Genomic DNA, 22,991 nt, shown 5'->3' on the forward strand with positions numbered 1-22,991 from the left:
AGGAGTCTAAAGGTTTGTATTTATGATTCATTCTTAAGATATACATTTTATTCAAAAATAAATTACCAGAGATATCTTTAAAAGGCAGACAGACATTGTCTCCAACCAGCCCGTCACAAAGTATTCACATCACATGTTTCTATGAACGTGTCCTCACGAGAGGGACAGAACTAGTGTGAACCCTACAGCAGCAACTTCTCTTCAAAAGAACCAGACTGTTAAGCTGATCAACAGAAACAAAAATAGCCAATGTCAACTTATTCACTATAAAACATACTCAGTTTATTTAAATATTTAATCCAACTTACATGCCCGATTGGTTGTAATGTGTTAGGAAAGGTCAGTAAGAAACTGTACAGAATGAGACTGGCATTTGAGGTGAGAAATCATTTGGATGGAATCAAAACCGAAACAATCAGACAGTAATGAAGTCGATGGTGAACAAATATCTCCTGCTACAGAGAAAACAATGTGATTTACAGTTTTGCAACTGGAGAAGGCAGGAGAAACATTTCTTGTCAGTGTATGAAGTCATCTGAAACATTTTAAGTCATATGTCTTTATATACTCCCTTGCTGGGCGATGGACTAGATGATTGCAATGCTTTTATGTCTGCTGGCTAATCATAAAGCTAGCTTAGCTAGGCAAAAAGACCGTAAACTAAGTGAACCAGATTAGCTGCTGGCTTTAGCTACATCTTCCCTCCACATGAGGTGTATTCATTTCCTTATCTAACTCCCTACAAGAAAGCAATGAGCGTATTTTCAAAAATGTGAAACTTTCCCATGAGAGAAATTGAGATTAAAGATTTGTATTGCTAACACAGCAAAAGCTAGAGGCTTCTAAAAAAAAACAGCTAGTGTCTCTTTAATGAAAGGCAGCAGAGGAGAGAAATGTCTCAACATGAGAACGAAGACAGGCCTGGCTCTAAAAGCTCTAAGCTAGCTCAATGCTATAACCGAGTGACTCAATGAAGAGAGCCATACACCTGCAGGTCCGCTACGAGACGCTAAAGGTTCGATCACTTTTTAAAAAGCACATCTGTTCAACATTAAAAACAAACACCAGATGAGAGGCGCTTGGCTTCCTACAGATCTCACCAGGGTCACAATCACACGATTTCTGAATCGACTTGTCGCCTGTGCTCGTGGGAAGGGTTAGCAAACAGAAGAAAAGTAAACTGAACTGTCTAGCTTGCGAGACAAAACAAATAAATGCACATAAGTCAGCTTTTAAATTTGCATTCATTGTTGTTCCAGCTGCTTACCGCTGTGTCAGTTTTCCCTGAATTACAGCTTGATCCTGAAGCGATGCAGCAAACAGGTCAACGTGTCTACAATACGCACCACAACACAACGTGTGTCTATCACAGCATGGCACACTGGAGGAGATGACAGTCTTTTAAGCTCCTGTTTTGGCTTCTCTACACGGTCCTCTCCTGAACATGCAGTTTCTGCTCTGAGGCACTGGGGGGCGATGAAGAGCAACACAGACAGCAAGCCTACAGGTCCATTACAGCAAATGAAGAAGGGGCAGTGACGTGGGAGGAGAGGGAAAAGCTTTGGTGTTGATGTAGTTCCACAGTTGAAGGATTGAACAGATTGAACAAGTGGGCAGGAGGCTGATGAACACAACGAGGGAGATGCATGCACGAGGAGGAGCATCATTGAGTCTTTAACTTGGTGTGCTGCGAGCCCTGTTCTGTCAAGCTTGCTTTGATGGAGTTGATCACCGTCTGTCTGACGTTGTCTTCCATATAATTCTCACTTAATGGCTTCAAAACCTGCAGAAGAGGAAGAAAAAAAAAATGTTAGTTGGTGTCAGAGTAAGTGCAGTCAAAGCATCCAAAGATGTTCTATAAAAGGGGACAAAGAAACTGAAAGAAAAAAGGTTAGGGGAGGAAAATATTAAAGACAAAGAACAAAAAGTGTATGTAGTCTTAAACATGCCAACAACAGAAACAAATCTCAAGCTTCTCAAACAAGATCTACAACAAAAAAACTCAACTGAAAAAATTAAAAGGCCAGATAATGTGTCAAAGATATTTAGAAACCATTTGAGCGGGCAACAAGTCCTCAAAATCCTGAGATTTGTCCGGCCAGTAGGTGTGCAGATACATTCAAAGGTAGCAGGTAAAGTAGAAGACTCCAGCACCATCGGATTAAAAAAATACTAATAATGAAAACAGAAAGCAAACTGCAAAGGTTCTTATATGAGACAGAAGACTGCCAGTCGTCCAGCAGTAGCTAGTTACTCCTCTTGTAGATGTTATTGTTGTTGAGAGGAGGAAGAGCTCTGAAGCTGCGTGTCGCTCCTGATGGGAGTGAAGGGAACAGAGAGAAGGGCCAAGCCAAGCGCATCCTGACCGGTTCCAAAAGTTGTGAAAACACCTGAGAGGACAGCGAGGGAGGAAGAGGAGAGTTAAAGAAGAAACGAAACAGGAAGAGAATGAAGGAAGAAAAGAAAAGAGAAAAGTGATCAAGAAGTTTGGGGAGAAGATCAAGTGGAAGAAGAGTTAAACATTTTTAACCAGACAAATACAAACAATACAGAGAAGAAGAAGATGGGGTGAAGGGGCGCGAACAAAGTAGAAGAAGAAATGAGGCAGGATGTGGAGAACAGCAGGCGTTCAGAAGGTGACACCTCTCACCTCTCTGATCGTCTTCTGTGGAGCGCGAGGAAGGAGGGAGGAAGAGAGACAAAAGCAGAGGAAGGGGGCAAAGGTCAGAGGAGACACGAAGGTCGTGCTCGTGGTAAAACAGACATTTAAGAAACATAAACACTCGATTTTATTTGTTGAAACTGGAGGAGTGAAGACAGAGTGAATACATTTCAGCGTGGAGGTTTAAAGATTGGATGATTGTGAAGACAGAAGACAAACATAAACGTCAAGTGGACAGAACATTTTAAACTAAGCGAAGGAATCTTGTTACACTGAAACTAAAAAGGCAACAAGGAACCTCAGGATATATCCAACTTAGATTCAAATAAACAGCAGATGGAACACACTTACACACCATTTTGTTCCCCTGGAGAAGAAAAATGTAGTGAGGAAAAAAAGGAACTTGCTAAAAACAACAATTAAACTTTGAACACCTGACCTTGCCAAAACGGATCCCTGGTTCTTATGATAAGTTATTTTCTATTTCCTGCTACACAGTCTTCTACAGATTCACCTTGACAAACAGACACACACTCCTCCCTCCACGTTCACTACCCACCTGTTCCCAGAGTGTCTCAGCCACCTGGTCTATCATTGTCCCCACCTCCCGAAACTCTCCTGAGTATTTCGCGTACGCCCAGGCGCAGAGAGACATCAGAGCCACGCCCATCAGCAGGTTAGCCAGCGATGCCAAGGTGCTCAGACCGATGAAGCCCGTCACGCCGGACACGATGTAGGTGACAAACATGACTGCGAAAAGTGTGGCGGGGGTGCGTGCTGCGTAGAAGATGTTCTTGCCGTCGTTCTGTTTGGAGAAGTGGACGTAGGATTCGTCCAGCTCGGTCTCCAGCCGGCTCTGGTAGCGCTGGCAGTATTCCTCGCCGCCCATTTTCTTAACTGAGCGGAAGAAACGCACCGAGTGCTCGCGAAACTCCCCGTGGCAGCGCTCCAGGTCAGTTGGGGCAATGTATGGCTTATCCCCACCACAGACCTGACAGTGGAAGAAACAAGAAGGGACGATAAAAACTTTACCACAGAATTCAACATTGCGATAGCACTCTGTCATGATTTTAGTTTGTTATTCAATACGAATTTTACAGCTTTTCAGGAGTATAATTCAAGCACCTTTATAGCCTTTCAAGATATCCAAACTAAATATTTCAAAACTCTAAAGTCCTTCATCATCATATGTTAATTGCTGTTATTGCAAAACTCTTAGTTTCAAGAATTAATTCAAACCCACCCACCCCTAAAGCGAACACTTTATATAGTCTAAATTGGATTTATTTTCCAAGATGTAAACATCAAACTGAAATGAGGTTTGATCGTGACTATTCCATCAACATGTTATTCAATTTTCCAAGTATAACTCAGCCTTGTGTCTGATGTCGAGAAATAAATTAATAAATACAATATAAAAATTAAAATGTAAGTGGATCGTTGGGTTTCAAATATTAAAGATTTTTGTTTATAAAATAAAACAAAGTTATAATGAAAATCAAGAGTCTTCCTAATCGTAAAACATTCAAGTTAAAATTTGAATTGCTCTGACTCTAAAGACTTAGAAAAGTTTAAATCATATAATCAGGGTTCATACTGTTAGCAGGATGTCCTCATTGTCTCTTTTTAACATTAGTTACATTAACCAGAACATTATCAAACAGTGACACCTGGTGGGCTTAAGCATCAACTGCTTCGCTTCAGATATTTGAGATAACTGTAAAATAAATGTAAATAAACTGATAATCAAAAGCATGTTGTTACCTGCTCCATGCTCTTGCTGTACATGTCTTTGGCTCCGGCCACAGCAGTCAGGTTGTTGGCTTCTGCTGTCGCCTGACAACCAGATAAATACAATAAGATTCAGGATAACTTTATGACCATAGAGAACAGAATCAATCCTTTGAGATGGTGACCCCAAAAATAACAAAATCACTCAGTTTAGAGAGGGAAACTTACCTGCAGCATGGACTTTGGGTGAGGCAGTTCCTCCCCTTGGTAGATCTTTATGTACGACTGTAGGAAGATCAGACATCAAGATGATCACACGTATGTTTCATGAACAATATCTATGAGCTGACAAATCCTCAAGCTTTTGTTATTTTCAGTTCAACATTAGAAGACAGTTCTCTGTTTCATTTGATGATTCTTGTTGGACCTGTGACTTGTCAGTTTGAAAACAACTAGACTAGGGCCCGACTGATATGACATTATTTGGGCCAATACCAATATCGATATTGGGGAGAAAAAACATCTGATAACGATATATTGGCCGATATCTTTCTTAGATCTATGTTGGATCTGTAGAGATAGATAGATATAGATATACACATATATTGTGTTGATCCCTCAAATGCAGTTATCAACCACAACAGCAAAGTAAGTGCGCATGTACGTGCATCAACAGTTGACACTCAGTCACCAGAGGGACTCTGCAGAGTTTGGAAGTTTTGGAACCACCGGGGGGGCAACAGAGGAGAAGAGTCTAGTCAGCATCTTCAGACCCAGTTGTGAAGGTTGGATCAGACACCTTTCATTGGCAGAAAGAGAACTGCTAGTGTAATACAAATAAACTCAAATGAAATGCTATTTGACTGGTGAGTAAGTCTACAAATATCGGCGCATACATGCGATCGAATTAGCCGATACAGATAGTCACTTGATATGCTATATCGGCCGATATTATCGGTTTGCTGATTGATCGGTCGGGCTTTGTCATAGACAAATCAAATGCTTTAGAACCTTGAAGTACTCCAGCAGATCTCTGCAGGTCACTTTGTTTCCTCCAATCTCCTTCTCCACCAGTCGGTCTGGAGCCAGCAGGAGAGGCACCAGCTTGGCCAGATACTTCTTAAAATCCCAGTCGATCTCTGAAACACACAAACGCACACGTTAATCGTCCTCTGAAGCGTAACAATTGGGGTCAAGGTTGTGGAAGCTACCACTGTTCATCATTGTAAATACACAGGTTTGAACTTCTTTTCAACCTTTCAGCCTGCCGTCAAAGTACGGGTTGGTGGCCACCTTGAGGCCTGGGTGTGGGAGCAGAAAGCAGCCGATGTTGGAGAAGCAGGAGTAAATGTGCTTCCTTACATTCTGCAGCTCCTCGTGCTGGTGCTGTTTCACCTGTGTCAGACAGACAACATTCAAGTTTCACAGAGAAAGGGTGTGCTTTTCTTCTCATTGATGTAAGAGTACTCAAACATGATCAGATGTTGACATTTTGTGTCTGTGCTTTCAAAAAAAGGGCTACAAGTGTGTTAGCAGCTGCAAAAATAACTCCCCACTTGACTGAAAAGACAATTCTCACCTGTAAACGTTTCTCCAGGAAGATGTTGCCTCCTTGCAGTCCGTAGTCGTGTTCATAAGCATAACTCCAGTCCCTTATCAGGAACATCAAGGACTAAAACACAACACAATTAGAAAGACTAAATTAGACACTTTATATCAGACTTTGGGAAGAAATATGAGAACTTTATTAATAATGGTTATGTCGCTAAATATTGATCACTTCTCTTTTTATTTGTTGTCCATATATTTTTTGCTTCTTTTAAAAATGATGGGAAAAAATGGACAAGCAGTGAAAGTAAATATCAAATTAATTGACGGGTGCAAAGGAGAGGAATGAGTCCATCAAAAAAAATTACATACTAACTCTTGTATTCTGCCACTATTGCACAAATTCTTTGTCAAAGTTACGGTACTGAAGCAATGTATTTGTGCTAATCAGACAGTTTCAGGAGTTTCCCTGCAATCTTCGATAATAGAAAACAAAAAGGTACCAGATATTGGGTGTCTAGGAGTTCTATTTATTTGTTGCCATGTTATCAACATAGTTTGAATAGATTCTTCTAGTTTAAATTCTAGTATCATGACAACCATATTACCCAGGATGCATTCTTTTCTTCTAAACTCATGGTAAAATTGTAGGAGGTTTGGATCTAGTGCTGTGTTGGCCTGTGTTGGACCAAGTTTTATATCCCTGAAGAGCAAATATCCAGCACCTGGAAAGGTTTATGGGAGATCTCTTCCATCGCCAGCCGGCCATATTCAGTGAAAAGCTGCATATGAGAGAAAAAAATTAAATAAAATTGTCAAAATGCAAAAGTTCCTGAGACAGATTGTGGTGCTGTGAAGAGAAGAAAGGACACCAACCTGCAGGTGCTGCAAGTCATCCTCCTGTATGTTCTGAGAGAGATTGTACACCTGAAAAAACAAACAAAATATATACAAATTGAGGCATGAATGTTGATGTTTTTAGAAGTAAGTAACAGCTAATCTTTCACCTGTAAGTCTCACCTGCACAGAGCTGGTCATTGTGCTGAGGGCGAACACTGTAGCACTGTCTTTAATAGTAGACTGGCTGTCAAAAGCTCCCTGAGTGTCAACCAGGAGCACAGCGACCTGAAGAGATGAGATGAAATACATACAAATTCAGCTTGTAAGACAATTGGGTCCAATTTGTTTCATTGCTTTCTATGCTAGTAATTCAATACCTTGCTGCCATCAGGCTTGTCGACCACAAAGACTTCGCTCCAGACCTGAATTCCTGTGGTCTCCCTCTCACAGCCTCCTCTCCAGGTGAAGCCTGTCAGGGGCTCATCATCACCTCCTATCCACGAGTCACTCTGTAGCAGAGAGAGAGCGAGAGAGAGAGAGAGAGAGGGGGGGGGGGGGGGGGGAGTGAGAGAGTAATGAAAATGCCTGTGAAGATTGGTAGGGACAGAAAATGAGGGAGAATCCACAGAGTTTGAGAGATCAGATGAGGTTTAAAGTATATTGCTCCTCCAAGAATTTGGAAGAGAATCTGAAGAACTAAGGAAGAAGAAAGACCCTCCTTTTTCAAGAGGAACTGTAATTATTTTGTTTTGATCTGTCAATGACCACACAGTTTCCAAACCCTGTGTCAAAGTTTGTGAGGAATTTGATCTTCATATTCTCATTTCTAATAGAATAAAATATTGAGTTTTGGAAAGCATAAGTTTTACAGCACTATCAGGCCACATTTTTATAAGTCTTATATAACCATCCTGACATTTATCAGTGCAAGCTTGACTGAGAAAGTCGGTTATCAGGGATGATCACAAGACTTTGGTCAAAGTCTGTTCTCTTGACGTCTTTCCTGTTTGCTGATCTGTAGTTTTAATCCACTGCAGATGACTTTGGCATCATTATGAACAAAACCATCATCATCAAGTTGTTTTTTTTACCGAGTATGTTGTACACAGAAACAAGTGTGAGCCATCCTACTAGCAACCACAGGGGCAGAAAAAAAAGGCAATCTAGGAAGTGTATTTCATCCAATCGGGCAGAGAGAAGATTTCTCTGGTCGACACAGAAATGCAGCTCTTACAGATTAGTGCTACTGCAGCACAAGACCTCCATTATAGACTAAAACCTCAGCACTGTATACATCACACTGGCTACGTTTACATGTACACAATTTCTTCAATCTAATTGAAATCATTCCGATTGGGGATTCCAATTTCACGGTTTACATGGACGCTAAATAAAATGATCGGATTATGCCGTGCGTGTTCATGCATTGGATTTAAATCAGAATAAAACTGTTCTGACATGCGCAGACTGGTCCCACCTTCCACCTGGTCCATCTGCCGGAAACATCAGAAGAAGCTGACATTTCAGTCTGTGTTTGTAAACAATTTATGCTGTCGCAGGCATAGCGTCGCAAGGGTCTGCTAGGACCTTGCTTATTACTGTTCTAAAGGCTTTTACTGTCTAAAAGTGATCTTATTGGTTAGATTTGAAGTAAATATTTTACTGGCATTCATGATAAACTGTAAACATAATAAATCAGAATTAGATTCTGCCACACTTGTCAGCATGACTTTAAATGAGACTGTAATAGTTCTGCTAGTTCTGAGTTCACTGTAATTCTTCTATTATAATTTGTCTCACTTTATTTTTAAAATATTGTTTTTTAGGCAGAGGTTGCGGAGTCAGTTTTAATGCTAGCGCGACAACATTGATATCATATGAATTTACAGTATGAATCTGTTGATATCAAAGTTGTTATTGTAGCCATTTTATATATATTCGCAGGCGCTAAATATGGCTCCAAAGTGGACTCATTTTTACTGTGATGTAACATTTTAAAAATAATAATCCCAACGAGACCGGTCGGAGAGGGTCGTCTTCATGGAGTTCACCGATCAAGAGAGGGGACAAAACTTTTGAATGTCACGGTAATCATTCATGAAGTTATGCGCTCTGATGGAGCGGTGTATGGAAAGACGTCACTTCATGTGGGGCAGACATGCGCAGTAAGGATCATTTTATCCCAGTCAGGCAGACACCATCAGATCGAGCGTGTACATGGATCCTGATCCGAAAAAAAAACGATCGGCATTAAACCACCCCAATGGATCGGAATGAAATTCCTTTCTGAATGAGTCTGATTAGATCATAGCAAAGATGATCTGATTATCCTCTTATTCTGCAGAGCTTTACAACCCCCTCATCACAAAATCTTTGCTCTGACCTGACATGTCACTCAGGTGAAAGAGGCACAATGTGACCTTGTTTGTTAGTTGGTAAAATCACTGACCACAAATAGGAAATGTACAAACAGGCCTCACAAGCAAATACCTGATTTGCAAGGGAAACTATGCATAACACTGATTACTGTGCACTACAACGTCAAATCTGAACTCAACATGAACCTGTAACAGAGCAGATGATCATTGATCCTTTAATAAGAACAAACACCTTCTGGTCAATAACAGAGAATGCTCTTTTACCATCAGCAGCTGTATGTAACTGAAGAATCCCGTCCTGAACAAATTGCATCAGTGTTAATACAAATATGTGCAGATTTGGTCAGACCCGCATGAATGCCCGTGTTCATGCAGCCACCAGCTGTGAGACAGGGTCATAACATTCCTCTGTCTTATCCAGTATGTGTGTGTGTGTGTATAAGTATGTGTGTGTCTGTTAAAGAGAGTATGTGCTGCTGTGTGTGTGTGTGTGTGTGTGTGTGTAAGGTGATCTTGGCTGCTTCTGTGTCCAGCTGCTATCAGAAGGTCTGACGGACTAGTTGTTGATACTCTCGTCAGAGTAAGTCACACAGCTGCTGGGAAAAGATACTCAGTAATGTGTGTGTGTGTGTGTGTGTGTGTGTGTGTGTGTGTGTGTGTGTGTGTGTGTGTGTGTGTGTGTGTGTGTGTGTGTGTGGCACTGTATTTTTCAGGATTTATTAAAAAGGTGAGTAAAGCTACGGGGAAAATTAGGAGTATACGACTAGAATCCTTGAAAACATCACTTAATTATCTTACAAACCAGACGAAACTAAACCGTTTTCAGACCAGTTACGCCACCCTGTCACATCTAACTCATCTGTGTGATTAAGTATCTCAGTATGAACCCGAACAGGAAACACTGGTGTTCGCTGCACATTCAGGCACACATGCCTGTACTGGTTGTGATGTCATCTGCTGAACTACCGTATTTTCCGCACTATAAGGCGCACTTAAAAGCCTTTAATTTTCTCAAAAAACGACAGTGCGCCTTATAATCCGGAGCGCCTTATATATGGATCAATTGGTTAATTGGTTAATCCATACTGGTTGTACACGGCGCTCAGCGACACTGACTCGGATAATGACGAGAGGGAGCCGGGCATGTTGGATGCCGTACTCGCCCAACTGTTCAATTCGGACACTAAAGAAGAAGAATTCGAGGGATTCGTGGACGGGGAATGAACTGAAAAAGTGAGCTTTACGTGTGTTGGGCCACGCAGGCTTAGAACAGTCAAGCAATGGACTTGGGCCTGCACCTCTGTAAAAGCCTCATTTGAGTTATTCACTGAGATCACAAAGAGGCCTAAAAGGACTCTTAATCCCAGAATCCCCTGCGGTACTTCACACCTACGTGTGAAGTAAAGGGGGGACCGGAACCTCTCTCTCCTCATTGGAGGGGACCTGAGGTAGACCCCCATGGAGCAGGACAGGCTACAAAACTCCAAGACTTCCATTGCTCGCTCTCTTTCACGCGCTGACCTTCGGTGCTCGGAGACCCAAGAAGATCTCCTGTTTCCTGCAACAATCTTCCTTTGTTTTAAGTTTTGGCGCGCAGGTAATCCGCGGCCGGCAGTGTTCTAAATTCCGAGCTCGGATTGTCCAGTGAACGCATCTCAGTTTCTCGGAGAGCGTCAGACTATAACAGATTATCAGAAAGATAACGGTCTTATTCCGTCCTGCAACGAAAGGACATCAAAGGACATCTTTCCACTCGACGGAGAACCAACGAAGCCGCTCTCGCCGTAAGGGACCCTCGCCGCCATCAGACGCCTCTGCACCAGGACGGACAGAAGATCTGCTCCATCGCCGGACTCTTTTCCTTTCACCAATTGCGGACAAAGCGATTCACAAGTGAGGCTTAATTAGGTCTGGGCAGAATTAGCTTTAGAGAGTGTTTTTAACAATTGTTGATCAAAGCAGAAACTGTAATTTTTATCTTTGTTGGACCTGCGTCCTGAGTTTTAACTGTTTAAAACTCTTGTTGTTGTTTCGGACCGCTGCGTCCTATATGTGTTTAGCGTAACAGCGTTATAACCGGGTATTACTCTTCTGATCAGAAAGGCCAGTGTAAGCCGTATTAACCTGAATTCGGCTATTGGTTTGTTTCTGTGAATGAAGGGAATTACTCCGAGTTGTGGCGCGGGAGTCGGACTGTGATCCGGCCTCTTCAGGCACGCATTTCTCTTTTATTCTCTTTTATTTCCCCTTCTACGCACACACATACACACATATTCCTGTGTAAACGTACATCTGGAGACCAACTCCACCACCGCGCCATTACGCACAGAGATCTATACACTCGCGGCTATCCAGACGCCTCAGAGACACAGACTGTGTAGGGCCGAACTCAGTCTCTTTTAGACCTTAAGGCCACATTTAGGCCTTTGTTAGGTGTGTGCCATCGGAAGGGCGACCACGTGGGACGAAGTAATCTTCCCCCCCCTTCTCTCTCCCTTTCATCCACACGCGCACGCACCCAGGTCTTTGTTAGGTTTGCGCCATCGTGAACGACCACGAGGGTACGAAGCCATCTCCCCCCCTTCTTCTTCCCTCTCTCTCTCTCTCTCTCTCTCTCTCTCACACACACACACACACACACACACACACACACACACACACACCTACATTCACACCCCTTCCACAAGCCTTTGCTTGATAATGTTTGTTGCTTAGATTAGTTTATAATAGTTATTTGTTTAATTAAGTTCATTGATTTTGGATTGATGTTGCTTTGTTTAAATAAATTCTGTTATAATTTAAGAGAGCAGTTGTTTGTGGTTACTGGTGTATTTACATTGTGATATAAGCTGGGTGCGAAGGCTTTGTGTACGGATTTCACGCCTTCAATTTATGAAATATAGTTATTCATTATTAATAATATTAGTAATTAAATAACTAATTTGAGACTGATTTGAGTGATATTTTGGTTATATTTACCTGATTACAGGTTGGTGCCCCAAAACGAGATTAAACATAGTTTAATGATATTTTATTTATATTATTAATAATTAAGTATAATTATTAAAGAATATAACCAAAGTTGACTTGATACAACCCCAACAAATGGTGCCCCGTGTGAGGCCTTCAATAAACCAGCTTTATTGCACTGTAAATGCACAGTAATCCAAACTTAAAATCCTAAAAAGGATCCTTCGGAAGAAAATTATATTTTCTTTAAATTTTTGTGGTTTAAGCAAAGCAGACATCAAGCTGTGGCTTAGTTGTGTTTTATGTTGTTAGTTAATGGTTAAAGCCGTAACTGTTGTCCCCTTTGGGTCTATACAACAATTGGACATAATGATGCAGCTAGTGTGACTTTATCAAGGAACTTGATTTGTTGCATTAATCTAGATTTTGATCCTGAAGTATTCGACTAAAGGATTGTGGTGCTCCTTGTTGTTTGAGAGCCATTTGGCCAGATGAGAGTGTAACCTCATCATTGTTGCATAGCCAGCTGTCTGAGAGGTGTGAGTTCCTCCCTTCCTTTGAGGACTTGAGGTGTGAATCCCCTCTCCTATCTTCCAGGATAGACTGCAGTGATCAGTTGGGAAACTTAGATAAGATTTGCTCTTGTGTACCAAGACCCTAGGTGAGTCGGGGGCTGAGACTCCTTTTGGATCAGACGACGCAGCACTGCAAGAAACTGCTGCCGGTCTGACGAACCTCTCCTCAGAGGAGAGTGCCAACCTATATAGCTAGTCAATTAGCATTAGTGATAAGAAGTTAGAAGAGCTAGTTGATCTTATCAACCACAGAGCCAGGCTCACCCCTAATAAAGACAGAATGTATGCAGAAGACATACATCAACTATGGGCCAAAGCTCACTATGGATCAGACGATCCACCCCTTCAAGACGTAGTTGCTAATCTTATCCACCTCCCTACAGAGCAGCTCGACAGCCTGAACTCCTACACCCTCAGCACATGTGAAAAGAGACTAAAGGGCTTGGTTGAATATGCAAATCAACCAACTGGGAAGCCAACACGTACAGCTTCAGATGTTCTAGGCGAAATTCTCCTCCTTTATCAGCGCAAATCAAATGTGCAGAATGAGATACACCGGGAACAGCTAGCCCGGGTACTAGAAGAAGGACAGATCCTGCGGGACGACTTCGAAAGAATGCAGGATAAACTAAAGACCTTGCAGGAAAATTGCAAGGCCCTGCAGGAGGAGAATAAAACACTGCACGAAAGCAGCAAACTGGCCGAACAGAGGAAACGAAGTGATATGGTACCCAGAGTTCAGGACAGGCAGAGAAGGACTTCAGCCCCCAGATCAGATGAGGAAACCTCAGACGAAGGATGGGAGACTGAAACAAGCCCCTGGAGGAGGGAGACAGACATGTTGCAGGATCTGGAGGAGAGGGGAAGGCACCGCCGGGTCGACCCAGGCACAAAAGCGCCCACGTCCTCAGACCACCCGGTAAAGAGTAGGATGAGTAAAGAGGAAGGGCCCCCGCGTTCCGCCATACGCTTTGAGCGAAGAGAACCCTCACCCCGCAGGATGAGAGGCTTTACTCCCCCTAGAGACAGGGAGGAGACACGGGCCCAATTGGGCACCGAACGCTACCTGTCCCACGATAGACGGCCACGACTGAGCCGAACACAAACCCCGCCACGGTTACAACCCTACTACCGTGACAACCACAGGGCTTACGATTCATCAGACGAATCGGACGACCCTCGCCAGCCTTCGGGTCAGGGCCTGCGAACCAGGCAGATAGAACCTCAGGCCAAAGATCTGAAGCGTTTTGACCCAGATAGCCCAGATTCAAGTATTAACGATTACCTTAGAGAAGTTGACCATGGTCTCCTTGACCTGCCTCATGCGTCCTCACATGAAAAACTGAAACGGATCTGGAAGACTACGGCTAGGAGTGTCCGTGATTTCATGGGGACACTCCCACCAAAGGTCCGATCCTTGCAGAAAGGAAACAAATCTGTTAATCAGCACTTACAAACTGCCAAGCAGAAAGTGTTGGACATGCTTGAATTAATTCAGGGAGCACAGGTAAGCATGGAGCAAGACACATCGTCAGGATATGACTCTGATCCTGGACCAAGCCCCTTAAGAGATCAAACAACCCTGCTGAAAAAGCTCAGTAAAGAACCGAGCAGCCAGGATAACCCAAGGACTGAGGAAATAAGTCTAGTTTTCCCTGATTTTGACTGTGGAGCCCCGTTCCTTGGGGAAACGCCCCAGTTCTCTGACAACTGTGACACCCTTTCACACCTTCACAGGTTTGAATCACCACATAGGAAGGGGGGTGACTTCTCAGCCCCCAGAGGCAGAGATAACACCAGGCCCCCTCCTGCTACCTGTAGGTTCCCATTGCAGGATTCACGGCTAAGGAATATCCAAACCTCAGATGACTGGGATGGCTCCCTTCTACCCAGAGATCAAAGAATGCGCATAAGGCTCATTGAATCTATGGCACAGGATGTAGAGCGGTTTGATCCAGATAACTCAGACCTCTGCATCGATGATTACCTCAGAGAGATTAACCTGTGTCTCAGTGAGGTACCTGATGCATCCACAAGAGAAAAACTCAGGCTGATCTGGAAGACAACTTCCAAGAGTGTCCGTAACTTCACGACTACCCTTCAGCCTGAGATCAGATACCAGTACTCTGCGCTCTGCAATGCTTTGCGCCAGGAATACTCCACCTACATTGACCCTGCATCTGCCCTTCTTAGTGCTTTCAGTGTCTTGCACCAGAAGCACGAGGCCCCCAAAGATTATTACTGGCGACTTAGATCTGCATATTTCCAGGGACGTAAGGCTCCAGGTTTGGAAGAGAACCCAACTTTCAAGTCCATCTTCATGCACAATCTGCATGGCTGCGTGCGTTCAGATGTCACCCTGCATAGTCGTACACATCAGCTTAGTATGAAAGAGATCAAGAGATTCGCACAGGCGGTTTGGCAGACACGCTTACGCCACGTGTCACGTGAGGGCAACAAGCTGCCTTGTGCTAAGAATAAGAGACCATATCACCGGCAGAATAGAGAACAGAGCCAGGGGGGTGGGACTCAACCACAGAGTAGGTTCCAGCCTGGAGAACTGATCGCTACCAGATCCGAACGGAACTCTCGGGATGGCCGTAGTCTGAAACAGAAGGGTAGGTATAATCGGAGTTCCTACGAGCTCCCTAAGGACTCCCTCGCTTACAGAGAACCCGATTCTGACTCCACATAGGAGTGGGGGTGTAGCCTCCATTGTAGAAACACAACAATGTCACTCTACCGACATGAATGTTTCCTAGTCCCTGTTTTGTGTTTTGACATTGGTAGGGAGACACATAATGTACATGTACATTTACACACCTACATGCCACAAACACCTTCCCACAGGCTTACTCCTGCCCAGGCTAGGAGTTAGCCCACAAATCTACACCTTATACTCTTCTCTTTCTCCCCTCCTCTTGTCTGTTTGTTTCATTTGTTTTGTTAAAGAATGCACCTTGAGTAGCGAAGTTTGCTAATGCCTGGTTATGTTTTATGCCTAGCTTTAAACGTGGTTAGACAGTCTGCCCAGACTTTGCCTCAGTATCTGCCCAGACCGAATGCCTCTCAAAATGTATGGACTTTTGGCTCACTAACTATTTGAAAATTTGTCTCCTCACGCATGGACTGTTGGCCCTATTTGCCCTAAAGACCGCGACCCGCAATCCCATTCTTCAGGACAAAGGGGGGATGTTGGGCCACGCAGGCTTAGAACAGTCAAGCAATGGACTTGGGCCTGCACCTCTGTAAAAGCCTCATTTGAGTTATTCACTGAGATCACAAAGAGGCCTAAAAGGACTCTTAATCCCAGAATCCCCTGCGGTACTTCACACCTACGTGTGAAGTAAAGGGGGGACCGGAACCTCTCTCTCCTCATTGGAGGGGACCTGAGGTAGACCCCCATGGAGCAGGACAGGCTACAAAACTCCAAGACTTCCATTGCTCGCTCTCTTTCACGCGCTGACCTTCGGTGCTCGGAGACCCAAGAAGATCTCCTGTTTCCTGCAACAATCTTCCTTTGTTTTAAGTTTTGGCGCGCAGGTAATCCGCGGCCGGCAGTGTTCTAAATTCCGAGCTCGGATTGTCCAGTGAACGCATCTCAGTTTCTCGGAGAGCGTCAGACTATAACAGATTATCAGAAAGATAACGGTCTTATTCCGTCCTGCAACGAAAGGACATCAAAGGACATCTTTCCACTCGACGGAGAACCAACGAAGCCGCTCTCGCCGTAAGGGACCCTCGCCGCCATCAGACGCCTCTGCACCAGGACGGACAGAAGATCTGCTCCATCGCCGGACTCTTTTCCTTTCACCAATTGCGGACAAAGCGATTCACAAGTGAGGCTTAATTAGGTCTGGGCAGAATTAGCTTTAGAGAGTGTTTTTAACAATTGTTGATCAAAGCAGAAACTGTAATTTTTATCTTTGTTGGACCTGCGTCCTGAGTTTTAACTGTTTAAAACTCTTGTTGTTGTTTCGGACCGCTGCGTCCTATATGTGTTTAGCGTAACAGCGTTATAACCGGGTATTACTCTTCTGATCAGAAAGGCCAGTGTAAGCCGTATTAACCTGAATTCGGCTATTGGTTTGTTTCTGTGAATGAAGGGAATTACTTCCCTTTGTGGCGAGTTGTGGCGCGGGAGTCGGACTGTGATCCGGCCTCTTCAGGCACGCATTTCTCTTTTATTCTCTTTTATTTCCCCTTCTACGCACACACATACACACATATTCCTGTGTAAACGTACATCTGGAGACCAACTCCACCACCGCGCCATTACGCACAGAGATCTATACACTCGCGGCTATCCAGACGCCTCAGAGACACAGACTGTGTAGGGCCGAACTCAGTCTCTTTTAGACCTTAAGGCCACATTTAGGCCTTTGTTAGGTGTGTGCCATCGGAAGGGCGACCACGTGGGACGAAGTAATCTTCCCCCCCCTTCTCTCTCCCTTTCATCCACACGCGCACGCACCCAGGTCTTTGTTAGGTTTGCGCCATCGTGAACGACCACGAGGGTACGAAGCCATCTCCCCCCCTTCTTCTTCCCTCTCTCTCTCTCTCTCTCTCTCACACACACACACACACACACACACACACCTACATTCACACCCCTTCCACAAGCCTTTGCTTGATAATGTTTGTTGCTTAGATTAGTTTATAATAGTTATTTGTTTAATTAAGTTCATTGATTTTGGATTGATGTTGCTTTGTTTAAATAAATTCTGTTATAATTTAAGAGAGCAGTTGTTTGTGGTTACTGGTGTATTTACATTGTGATATAAGCTGGGTGCGAAGGCTTTGTGTACGGATTTCACGCCTTCAATTTATGAAATATAGTTATTCATTATTAATAATATTAGTAATTAAATAACTAATTTGAGACTGATTTGAGTGATATTTTGGTTATATTTACCTGATTACAGGTTGGTGCCCCAAAACGAGATTAAACATAGTTTAATGATATTTTATTTATATTATTAATAATTAAGTATAATTATTAAAGAATATAACCAAAGTTGACTTGATACAACCCCAACACGTGTTATACGTAACTGAACAATGCTGAGTTACGCACTAACGTTTGAATTAGCGGTATCAGACTGTGTTTCTTTTACGTGTTTACAACTGAACAAGGCTGGGAGATATTGTGAATATGCACATTAACGTTTGAACAACGTTGAGTTATTGTGAATGTACTAATGAATAAACAATTTCGAGAGTTACTATATTGTGAATGCACTGACGTTTGATTTAGTGGTATCAGACTGTTTCTTTTACTACGTGTTTACTGAATCAGGGAAAAGTTCCCCTCCACGTTTGGGAGAAGAGGAGTGGATGCATAACGCAACCCCAGTCAAACGTTTGACTGCAGTATCTTCTATTCTATGCGCCTTATAATCCGGTGCGCCCTATATATGAAAACAGTTCTAAAATAGGCCATTCATTGAAGGTGCGCCTTATAGTGCGGAAAATACGGTATTAGGCCCTCCTGCTTCTAAGATCTGTTACTGAACATTGCACAGTATTAATGGAGGCATTAGACAAGCTGTTAAATGTTAACTCAGCACTAACACACACTCATCAAAAGGACTGTTTTAAAAGAGTACAAGTGTACAAATACTCATTGGAGTTAAATTGTAACTGAATGTGATTGTATCCCTGTATTTGAAATGCTTGATAATCATTCAGCATCAAATAGGAAACACTCCACATGATTTCTCTTACCTGAGAGTGCATGTAGCGCAGCATGAAGTCCAGCAAGAAGGACTTGCCTTTGCGGAAGGCCCCGGCCACAGACACAACCACCACATTTAGGTCCTTCACGTGATCCTGCAGCAGGATCTTCTCCAACGCTGTGACATCTAGCTCAAAGCTGTGCTCATCCTCATTGGCCAGGACAATCTGGATCGGTCTGGCCTTTTCTTCTTCAACACAAGCCTGAAAACAGGCAATCAATTAAAGAGCATTCCCTGGCATAAAGAGCAGTTTGAGTGATAACATTGTGATGACACGGGTTTCATGGTGGAGACAGGGATGGTATTATAAGTCTGAAAACAGCCAACAATGTGAGAGGAGGATATTAGCCTGACATAAAGCGAAGAGACAAAACAGATTAACAAAACACATTTTGAAAACGCAGGTCCTTTCTTTTTAGCACCCCTGCAGTAAGGAGTCTTAATACTTCCACTATCAAATACCATGATGGCATTCAAAGTTCCTAAAAATATTTCTTTCAGCAGTCCTTGTTGCTCTAGAGTTTAAACATTATTTGTCTTCATCCTGTCTTCAAAATTCATGTGATCAATACTGACTTTAGAGCTGAACTAATTCTGAAAGTTTTTGAAGCATCTACTTGGGTAATTGATTTAACTGCTCAGGTCAGGTAAAAATGGTGTCAGTTCTATAATGTAATGATTTTCTGCTTTATTCTGTCTTTCACTACTGTGAACGTAAAGGTAGAGCTTTAGCATTGTTTGCTGCAGCTTGTAAACACATCATTCAAACTGGGCCCTTCCTCCTGGGTTCATCGCTCCCAGGAGCGCTGGACGTGGTGTTTACATTTACTGCTTGCGTCTACAAGCACACTGCAAGTTTCTGCACACTAGCACAAGCTAACCACCGGTATTTGGTATCTGCCTGACCAACAGAAAGTAGGCCCAAGACAGCAGGGGAAAGCTAACACAATATTCACCCTCGTATTGGAACAAGCTTTAAACAGGTGTTTAATAAATAAATTAAACCAAAAGTCAGTTTCAGGCCTTATTGCAATTACCGGTTGTTAAATGGAGAAAATTCATATGATGGTGCTATTCTGTGGTCTCATTTCTAAAAGGTATGACCAAAAACTTGATATTATACACATGTTTGTGAATGGACAGGAACACAGCAGAAAACAGAGCAATCTTTACCTCTTCTTCTTCCTGAATTTCTTCTTCAGGTGAGGGAGTCAGGAGCGCGTTTTTGCCTGAGTTTAAGGGCTGGATCCTGGGAAGCCCTTTTGCCCCCATGTCTTCAGGCCTAACTGAAGAAGGCCAATTCGTATTCTTAAAATTGGGGACATCTTCCACACCGCTAAGGCCTTTAGAGTAAGAAGAGGGAGAAAGATTAAATAACACAGGTTAGTTGACATCCGTTTTCATGTTAGTGCTCAGACAAAAGTTGTAAAGAGAAAAGAAGGTGATAAATGAAGAGCTGGTAAGTATTGAGACAAGAAACCACTTTTTTTAAGGAGTAGTTTTCATGGTCATTTTTCTACTTGAAAGGAGGTGGACTATCGTTTGAAAAGGTTCAATAAAAGTGAAACGCCAAATATGTGTTTAAGTAGCAGAAATGAATCTTTCCAGCACCCTGCGCTGGACTAAAAACTGTCATCCACTCTGGTCCACACATCTAGGTCAAGCTCGAAAATAGCCATGTGCAGAAATCCCAAAGGGACAAAGCACACGAGAAAAGAACTTTGGAGGACAGCGATTGCACATATTTCTTCTCAGTCATTTTGACATTTCTGTGGAAGTCTGCTTTAAAACTTAAGCACATGTTTCTTGTAAACTGCAGGATTCCTGTCTTCATGCCACAACTGCAGCATAAGCAATGTGCTGAACCCACAACAGGAGTGCTGCATACAGATGAACAGAATGTCTTTTTTATTTACAGGCTGCAACCAATAACTGATTTTTCCTTTACACTGCAGATTTGTTTTATTCCCTACTTTAAAATGTCAGGAACCTCTAACCCGCTGATTGTATGTATGTAAGTAGTAAAGATTTAATTCTCACCTCCACTAAAATTATTTGGTGTCGCTAAATTGCATTTCAAAATGTTAAAAAAATAAATGTAATATTGATTTATCATTTTTTATGTGTTGTTGTTAAGGTATAGGTCTCACATTTCTTGTTTATCTGGAAAAATAAGACCACAACTTGGTTTTCTGTATAGTAACAAATCCTGCCTAACAGTGCATAATAGAAAAAAGATTGTCCAGGCTACAATACTGCCCGTTTTGGAATATGGAGACACACTCTACATACACACATCTGCTTCTGTCTTGAAGTCTTTAGATGCCTCATACCACAGTGCTCTTCGCTTTATCACAAGCAACAGATTTCAAACTCATCATTGTGACCTTTATCGTTCTGTAGGCTGGTCCTTGTTGGGTCATCGAAGACAGCAGCACAGTATTTTGTTTATTTACAAGGCACTCATAGGTAAACTCCCTTCTTAGCTTACTACTCTCCTGTCCATTCGACAAGGTCTCAAAACTGGGTATCTTTGAAAACACGACGTTTAGAACTGAATGGGGAAAGACTGCCTATAGTGTTGCTGCACCCATTATATGGAATGACCTTCAGAGGATAGCTAAGTTGCCCTCTCTTGTTTCATTCAGTGTTTTTAAAGACCTAGTGTCCAAACTACCTCAGGAAGGAAATTGTAACTGTTTCACAATGTGAATTCATTTAAATGGACATGGTTTACATGTGTGAATATGTGTTTCAGTGTCTAGATGCTATTATTGTTAACTGTTAATATTTGTGCTGTTTCTATTTTTGTATTGCTGCAGGGCACCCCTGGAAAAGAGACCTCGGTCTCAGTGGGTCCTCCCTGCTAAAATAAAGGATAAATAAATGTTCTTTACAGATATAGAGATCACTGGTCGACAACAGGATTGACGAGACACTCTCGAAAGTACAAAAAGTGGCAATCCTTCGGCCAGATACCTGACTCAGAGACCGCTGAACAAGTATGACAACAGGTATCAAGCATTAGTCATTCAAATGATCAAAACTCAAGTAATGATATCATAAGTGTCTCTACTCTCTACCAACAAACAAATCAGGTTCATGGGAACCAATAGGACCACGCCTTTATGAAACGACTGCATGTGAGTCATGAATGTCTACAGATTTTTTTTTACTGACATTAGAAAAGGTTTGGAGAGAATGAGCAACAGACTGTATATGCACTGCAGCAATAATGTAATCAACATACGTCTAAACAAATACTTAAGAGGGCATACAACAAACACCAACTGTCAGGAGCCCTTTTCAGAGATCAATTCTGCAACAAAGCTGTAAAGAAGCTCAGCTGTCATTACACCTTAAGACAATCACACTGATTCCGCAACAGCGTGAGCTTCACACACACACACTCAAACATGCACAGACACACAATCCCGGCGCAGTTTCGGCAGATGGCTGTTCACCATGAGCCTGATTTTGCCCAAGATTTCTGCCTCTATCAAGGATGTTTTTTCTGACCACTGTAACCTTTCTGAATGTGGCTTAGTGCTGTGCTCATGATGGGTATGTCCCACAACCCCATGATAAAATATGTATCACGATACAGAGGCCACCATACGATAGATATATATATATATATATATATATATATATATATCGTGACATACATTGATTTTGGATAATGACCATATCCTACACAGAATTCACTACTACAGCTGTTCTTTATTGTTGAGAATAACAGCAGAGGCATAAGGACGCTACAACTTAAAACACTTCAATTCAGGTCCTCAGAGATCTTAGAAATACATGAAAATGTTTTAATCCCAGAGCTATGGTGTTATTGTGAACTGCACCATAAGTCTTTAGTCTTTCAAAACTGTTATCACAGCTTTGCAGGCATATTGATTCCATAACATCTGTATCGATACATGTACGGTATTCGCAAGACGCACATGAAGATAGATTACCATATCATTTTTTTGAGCACAGCCCTAGCTCATGATGGATTAACGTTGGGTGTTTGAAGCAATGAGTCTGCTTCTCTAATGTCTCTGACTCCTTCGATTGTACAAAAGTAAAGCCAAAATACCCCTGTGAAAAATATGTTTTTATATTAGATTAATCTGAAATGAGCTGGCCACTTTCAACTTGATAGTCCAAAGAATCATGATAAAAATGTAAAGATGAAAATGTGAAACAGAAACAACAAAATCTATATAACTTATAAACAATTGCTGCAACTATCTGCCATGACTGTTTTGTAATTTTGTGTTAATATGTCGGGTCATTTCAGACTCAGGCAAAGCACTATAGCTGGCACCGGACCCTGTCAAAGTCCTGATTCATGTCAAGGTGAAAACATTATGGGATAAATATATAAATACAATGTATTTGAGGTGGTGCTCTTAACAGCACATGAATTAGCCATGCACATTTCTAGGGATGTAACGATTCACTCAAATCACAATAAGATTCACGATACGTTTCTCTCACGATTTATTTGACAAAATGAGACAGTAGACAAATTATGACTGAAAAGATTCCTCTA

The 22,991-nt window shown here is 42.4% G+C and overlaps 1 protein-coding gene across 1 annotated transcript in view; it reads right to left on the reverse strand.

Moving 5' to 3' along the window:
• The window catches only part of atl2 (atlastin GTPase 2), a 26,052-nt gene continuing 3,061 nt past the window's right edge, over positions 1 to 22,991 (reverse strand). Inside the window, exons 2-14 of the mRNA XM_020643049.3 lie at positions 19,616 to 19,785; positions 18,432 to 18,644; positions 7,159 to 7,290; positions 6,962 to 7,066; positions 6,818 to 6,868; positions 6,667 to 6,723; positions 5,973 to 6,065; positions 5,650 to 5,788; positions 5,405 to 5,532; positions 4,622 to 4,678; positions 4,427 to 4,498; positions 3,222 to 3,653; positions 1 to 1,783 (exon numbers count right to left, since the gene is read on the reverse strand). Of these exons, the coding sequence (XP_020498705.1) occupies positions 1,664 to 1,783; positions 3,222 to 3,653; positions 4,427 to 4,498; positions 4,622 to 4,678; positions 5,405 to 5,532; positions 5,650 to 5,788; positions 5,973 to 6,065; positions 6,667 to 6,723; positions 6,818 to 6,868; positions 6,962 to 7,066; positions 7,159 to 7,290; positions 18,432 to 18,644; positions 19,616 to 19,785 (1,769 nt within the window). The 3' untranslated portion in view covers positions 1 to 1,663. The remainder of the gene's footprint in view (positions 1,784 to 3,221; positions 3,654 to 4,426; positions 4,499 to 4,621; positions 4,679 to 5,404; positions 5,533 to 5,649; positions 5,789 to 5,972; positions 6,066 to 6,666; positions 6,724 to 6,817; positions 6,869 to 6,961; positions 7,067 to 7,158; positions 7,291 to 18,431; positions 18,645 to 19,615; positions 19,786 to 22,991) is intronic.

This window comes from Labrus bergylta, chromosome 10 (assembly GCF_963930695.1).
Source record: "Labrus bergylta chromosome 10, fLabBer1.1, whole genome shotgun sequence".
NCBI classification, from domain to species: domain Eukaryota; kingdom Metazoa; phylum Chordata; class Actinopteri; order Labriformes; family Labridae; genus Labrus; species Labrus bergylta.